The 7,654-nt window shown below is 35.3% G+C and overlaps 1 protein-coding gene across 1 annotated transcript in view; it reads left to right on the forward strand.

Annotated features, from left to right (window-relative positions):
- The first annotated feature begins 867 nt into the window (after nt 1-867).
- Nucleotides 868-7,654, forward strand: part of LOC105617530 (homeotic protein ultrabithorax-like) — an 82,205-nt gene continuing 75,418 nt past the window's right edge. The window contains exon 1 of the mRNA XM_012199086.1: nt 868-1,546. Within this exon, the coding sequence (XP_012054476.1) occupies nt 868-1,546 (679 nt within the window). The remainder of the gene's footprint in view (nt 1,547-7,654) is intronic.

Raw genomic sequence — 7,654 nt, forward strand, 5'->3', positions numbered from 1 at the left:
GGGCGCGAGAAAAGCGGTAGTGTGCCGTGGACCACCGCACTGGCATACCGTGATTCGTTACGATCTTCATCGTCCTCTGATTCGTACCGGACCTCAGTCATCAGCGAAGTCACGATACGACAAGTGCTAGTGCAGTGCGGACTAGCAGAGTCATTTTTGATTCTGTAACAGATCGACTGGCTCTTCAAGAGGCCTCGACCTGATCAATCGCGATTTTTAATTTATTTCAAAAAGAGGAAGAAAGAGAGAACCACCCGCGAGGGGTCGCGTGCCGGCTGACCAAACCGTCGTCGGACGAGCACGCGGTAGAAGAACCCACAAGCCATTTTATAGCCCGTCTTATTACCTAAGTTTATTACATCGTAACGGTTTAACGATCATCGCCTGTTTTCATAGTCGAGATCACCAGTTTATGCTTTGCCCGTAGCAGTAACCATAACAAGACCATAAAAACTCCCACCGTTGACATGAAATCCATTCTGAATTATACTCTTACGGCCTACTGACATTGACACTCCTGGTGTAACCAGCTATATCTGCTAATGACTTTTATGACCTCTTAAAATTGTTTAATGCTCGTTTATTTGCCCCTCGTCAATCTTATCATCTTTCGCCGTGTCAAACAGCATATCGTTTTCTTAAGTGTATCTTAACTCGTAACATAGTACAATATCGGAAGTTTTACGTTTGTTTAATTTGAAGAAGTTAAATCGGAATAATTCAGCATCGAAGTTGGAGTACGGACTAGTAAAATTCGACTAGCCGTGTGCACTCCATGTAATTGCGGGCCGTTTGAACTCAGACTTCTTTCTTCACCTTTTTCCAGTGCCGGTGTTTTAGTGAAAGTGATCCAAAATACCCGGGATAATGAACTCGTACTTTGAGCAGACCGCGGGTGGCTTCTATGGAAGCCACCATCATCAAACAGGAGCGGCAAGTCAGCATCATGATCCAGCCACCGCAGCAGCGTATCGAAGCTTTCCACTCGGATTAGGTATGTCGCCTTACGCTTCGGCGCAGCATCATCATCACACATCATCCTCGTTAGGAATACACCCAGGTGGTGGAAGCAATACAAGACCACCTCAAGACTCGCCATATGACGCGAGCGTTGCGACGGCTTGCAAGCTTTATTCGACGACACCTGAAGCAACTGGTCACACTACATCTTCATATTCAACAACAGCAACGAAAGACTGTAAGCAACAAGATCAAACGTCAACCCATCAAAATGGTTATGCTGCGGTGATGGCAGCGGCAGCGGTCAAGGACGTTTGGCAGTCAGCGACCTCGGGAGCGAACAGCCAGAGTAATTCGGTCGTACGTCCCTCTGCGTGTACTCCAGAGAGTACAAGGGTTAGTAGCTACGGTGGTCTCGTAGGCGGTGATCCAGCATCGAGTCCTGGTAACAACAGTTCGTCAAGATCCCTCACGTCGTCTTGGAACACCTGCAGTTTAAACTCGTCCGCGAGTCAACCGGTCGCCACGCAACTACATCAGCAACCTACCAGCAACCATACCTTCTACCCCTGGATGGCTATAGCAGGTGAGTTTGCATTCATAAATGCTCTCTTATACGACTATTATCATAACAGCCACGATGAAATATAGGAGCCACTATGGCTAGGGGAAACGTGGGGAGCGACGACCACGTGGTCGGGAAGGCGTGGTGGATCAGGCTTGCCTGTCTGGTTATACCAGACTAAATTGTTAAAATTGCTTCCACGCGATGAAATTACCTAGAAGTTGTGCGGGATTATAGAATAGAATGTTTCACATGTATCACGAATAAATCTAAATGGATGAAAAATTTTCTGTTGCGTCCGCGTCAACGATGAGTTATTTCACCCTTCCTTTGTTTACAAAAAAGCGGAAGATGTAGATATACATTCTATTCGACGAATATACAGCTTATCATGCTACCATGCCGAATGCGATGAAATTTTTTGCATAGTCTATTTGTGCGTCGTTTTGAAATATGGCATGTCCATCATGAAATCCGAGATAACAGATTTACAATCGTTGACAAACTAAAAGCATTTCATTACCTTCTGGTCAAATAAATATGATGACAAAAATGATTAATAGCAACTAAAGTTTACTAAAGATTGAAGCCGTAAATATTAAAGCATCGTATGTAATTAATAGAAATATTTCAAAATTTTTTAAATGTAAAATTAAAATTATTATATAAAAAATTAAAATTATTATTGTTGCTTTTAATGTAGTCAGTTTTCGTAGATTCTTAATTGCTGAACGCGAAAATTATTATTTGATAGCATAATAACGAATATAATAATAATAAATGTATGCTTATAATTGCTTTTAAATTGCTAGTCTTACCCCCACATTTTCATACATTTTCGTATTAAATGTAAATTCCACAAATTTTTTATTTCCATGTGTCAACGCGCACGGGCTATGTTGTGGAAAATCGGCCGTGTACCTTGGCAAAATTATGTCTGCTAGATAGGTAGAATGGAGTCAAGTGCGTGTAAAATCGTTGGGTACGTTGGGTATAATGGGGAAGTCCTCGTCCAATTGGGGGTTCAAGTGCCTTCCCCACTGTACTCACCCCACCGGAACCCCGAATTCCGGTAGTCAGCTGTTTCTAGCGATGTCTTTGTCCTTTTCATGCGAGAGAGATACTCTCGAATAACCTTCTGCTTTGCCGTTAGTAGATATATAATCAAGGCCTCATGGGTGATATCGCACTTTCGGTGAGACCTTTCTTTACTAACTCAGCTGAGACTAGGCCCTTAGAAAGCTAGCAGTTTTTTTTATATCTATTCTTTTTCTTTGCTCAAAACCGCCTCTAGCTCTTCCTTCTCGACGGGAATCTTCTTTATTATTTTTTTTCGGTCCGATTTAAGGGTCATCTATTTTTTTCTTCATCTTCGACTACAAGAGATGTTTTACATATAAAGGAAGGAATTATGTTTTAAGAAACATTAAAATACTATTCGATGAATTTTATAGTATATAAACTCTACAACATGAATTTCCATATTCTTTTTCAAGAAATAATTTTTAACATTTAAATGTATGTATATCTTGTCGTTATTATGTTATATTGTATTACTTAAAAAACTAATATTTCTTAAAAATTTCTGATTATTGATAGTTTATAAATCCTGAATTGTAGCATTTATTAAAAATACGCGAGTGTACACATATATGCATAAACGAAATTTTTACTTAAATCAACATTTTTTTTACTTATCATCTGTTTAAAGATTTAGAGGAATTACTTCCATTCATCTTTATTGTAATCAATTGAATGTTTCGGATCATTGCTTATGGCTTGCAAATTGCCTCGATGATACATGGAACGCAGTGATTGTAGGAATCGTAGGAATGAGTAAAAGCATTTGATCAGCCGCATACTCGTATAACAGGTTCTATGTACTCGCAGATTGAAAGTCGTTGACTCATTTCATACTCTCTAACAAGTGCTTTTCAGTGTCGTTAAATCGAACACATAGGAAAATTTATCGATACAGGATTATGGATTAATTTGTCGTAGATTTGTAGTTAAATATAGAGCTATCAATGTCTATCGGCAATCATCTATCATTGCTTACGATGAATGATCCCAATTTATAACCTCGGCTGTAGAAAATTAATTTACACATCGTAGCTTCTATATTTTGAATAATATTTAGATTAGGTAATAAATTTATAATTTATGATCACTATATTGATACTATAAAGTTTCACGTTGCTTTTTACTATATAAAATGTCTAATTAACGCTTTAAAAATCTCTTTCACACATAAGATGCAAAATGTGATTATGTATTATAATTAAATCAGTATAATATAACTTATATTGTGGCATAATATAATGCTAGATATTACAAGTCTTACCATTTAAACCTTTACCGCAATTATTACGAAATGCTAAAAATTGATGTATATGTCTATTGTCTCTATTTATTCTTTAAATACTTATCGCGGTAAAGATAATTATATAGCTAGAATGCATGCTAGTATGAAATACTGCATCTGTCGCTTAATTTATCGCGCTTTTAACTACACCTTTGTGTATCGTAAATGTATGATAAACGATTACGAGATCGATTATACGTTCAATTCATATAAATATGAAAATGGTAGATAGTCGTCCATAAAGTATAATATATATTTTATATTAAAAGAAGTTATATTAAAAGAAGTAAGTTTATATAATTCTGTTTTTTTTTATGAAAAATATTTATAACATTATTAAATTACAACGTTTACGTACATATTGTCGTTATTTCTTTTTTGTTAATTGGCATTTTATAAATCGCTTAGGAAGCTAGCGCTTTATGGCGCGCGCGATAAAATTAATGTGTTATATGTAAAGAAGACAAATAAAAGTAGATATAGTATCATAAATCTACTTTTATTTGTCTTCTTTCTTGTAATGTATACTTAATACGCCTGTATCAATACGATTTTAATTTAATAATAAATACACATGACGATAAAAAATTAAAAATATAAAGATAATGTATTCATTAACTTAAGCAAAAAATATATAAATATTTAATCAATAAATAAAAGCATGACTATCGAAAATAGAAGTGGTATTTAATTTAAATAATTTTTTCATATATTTTGCAGATTTGTAGTTAGTAGAATTTGTAAATAGATTTCAGTTTAGTAAACACTATCCGTCTTTATATTTTAAATCCTTTTCTAATATTTTATATATAAATATTAAAATTAATTTTGTTCTATTCTTAATAGTAAAAATAGAAAATCTTTAAATTAAAAGCATTTTATCAGTAAATAATCTGCGATGCTAATAGCAATAGGAAATATGTGTATATATACCTTTCTTTATAGAGTTGATTCACTTTCTCAGGATATACTCAAACGCGAACAATATTTATCACTCCTCATTGAGGGGTGACTGCGTCTACAGGGTAATTAGAGGGCGACGATAAAGGCTGGGGTGCTATTTAGGCATCTCTTCATTTCAGTCTATTGAGAGCAAACCTCTTTTACGACACAAATCTAAAAAAAGATCTTTTTTAAAGCTACATTAAGAGATGATAACTTGATACAGGAATATTAATCAAGATAAATATGCCGGATGAACGTACCGTTAATATAGCTTCCGTTTTCCAAGTGTACATTCTGTACTTCCATTGAATTTAAATAAATGTTGATTAAAAAAATTAATATAATTTAAAATTTTTGCAAATGATTCAGCGATTTAAATCATAATCATCTCTCAAGGAGATAAAAAAAAGAACTAAGACGGTAATCTATGTTAATTTTTATTTGAACAAGCACAATACATTTGTTACTAAATTACAAAAAGAAAATTAATATTACTTAGCACGTGATATAACTAAAAGGATATTTAACGAACCTTGAACTCCTCTGCCGAATTCCCGCGTAAAAGCCACGTGGTGACCGCGTCATTCCCGAGTTGGAAAGGAGCATAGTGCTACTTTCTGCAATACAACGGTTGCAAGTAGGTAGGTTACGTACCTCGGGGAGCAACCTCGTTCAATATAAAGTAACTAGGAACAACGCTGTAACCGTAACTTTGACGTTTACGACAACGAAATCGTGGCTCGGCTCGTTTATCCCTCCTTCTCAAGAAGGAACCCCCACTTGCTGCTATGGCCGTTTACGAGATTTGCCGGTAATACAGTGTTCTACTCTCGTACTACTGAAGATCAGCTCCAATCTTCAGGAATCGTAAGATTCCCTTTTTACGGAACAGAAATATTTATATTCCAGTTCAGCTTTGCAAATTTGAGATTTTCTTTACGCAATTTATTAGCATCATCACCTATAAAATAAATATGTCTATTAATTAAAAATACAAATAAACAAAATTATTCTTTTGATTGATATAAAGGATATCACATTTATTATCATCATAATTATCAGAATATCTTATTTTATAATGTTTTTATGTGTTTTATAATGAAATTAAATTGATGATTAAGAGAATATAATGAAAAGAGAGAATACGATAAAAGTGGTATTCATCAATAAACCAGTTTGCTTTTATATATCAATGTGTGTATCTTAAAATTAATTTTTGCGAATTATTAAAAAATTATATGACGGATATGCGTCGAGTGTAGGCGGTATATTGTACACAGGTGATCAAGCGGTTCGGATCTCTTCTATGTATAAAGGTGTACGAAACTCAAGCACATGTAACACAGACCTCACACTATAGCATAGCGACCTAAAGAGGCAGCCCAAGTGAGTGCGTTTCTTGTATATGGAGAGAACCCTTTCCATGTGTTGCTCCGTTGGCCCGGATGAAGTATGACGTACGAGCCTCTCCGTATGACTTACTACGCCCTTTTTTCCCTTCTCCACGCCCGCCGCTCGTACTGTTCAATCGAAAAACATTGGGGTCTTCTTAAAAAATGCGCGCTCTTTAGTTACAATATGTGCCTTTCGACGAGGGAAAGTAAGATTATAACGCAGGAGATATTTCTGTACACGTGTATTATTATTATTATATCAACGTCATATCAGATGTTTGATGATCTTGAATATCCCAGAAATGAAAAGGTAAATATAGGCAACACATTAGTTATATTATTTCATAGTTGTTCCAAAAACTTCTGTATTATATTTTTATCTATTCTCCCATCACTTATGTGCTAAATAAATTCTACATAAATTTTATCGCTGAGACTTTAAAAAATAATTAACAATATATAAAGATTAATGAAAATAACAGAATAAGAGATACAGAGGAGATACAGATGAGATAAGTATAAGTTTTAAATAATCTAGCCATAATAAAGTTCCCATTTTTTGCTCATAACAATCAGTTTTATTAAGAAATATTCACGTTATTATTTGAAATGAATAAATGTATTCGTTCCGTTATCCAATTGTTGACACTGTACTAAACTCGTAATAATATTTGATGATACGATGATTTTTTGTTTCTCTCGTTTTTTGCTAGATTCTGCTTTGCAAGACCGGCGGCATTAGTAAGAAATCATATATAATTAACCGGAAGCGCAAAGTGAAAAGCGAACGTCACGAGCAGCGTGACGAGGGATTAGCAAGAATACAATTTTCATAATTATTCCAGCATAATACCATTGCGAGTCGACCAATCAAGAAATTACTGTTGTATTCTGCAAGGTAGACTAGTTCCAAGTTCAACCTCGGCGCCATTAGTCGAGATGTGTGTCTACAGGTACACCATATATGTGTATCTCACGGACTCTTCGCATTTTAATTTAAGCATCGCCTTGCGTTCAATCACGCTATTCGCGCTGTATATATTAAGTTCAACTTAAGGTATAATCTTTGATCGATCCTATCACCCGCGTCCTGTCCACGTCTTGCTTCTTCCTCTCGTAACTAGTAATTTTGACCCGCATGATGCTTCTCGAAGAACTTCAGTTTTAGCTTGTTATTGTTATTATGTTTAGATTTCGCTACACTTTTTAGCATTAAAATAATAAATTTATATATATATATTTATATATATTTTTTTATATACATACATACACACACACACACACACACACACACACACACACACACACACACACACACACACACACACACACACACACACACACACACACACACACACACACACACACACACACACACACACACACACACACACACACACACACACACACACACACACACACACC

The sequence above is a fragment of the Atta cephalotes genome, assembly GCF_000143395.1.
Source record: "Atta cephalotes unplaced genomic scaffold scaffold00013, whole genome shotgun sequence".
Classification (NCBI taxonomy): domain Eukaryota; kingdom Metazoa; phylum Arthropoda; class Insecta; order Hymenoptera; family Formicidae; genus Atta; species Atta cephalotes.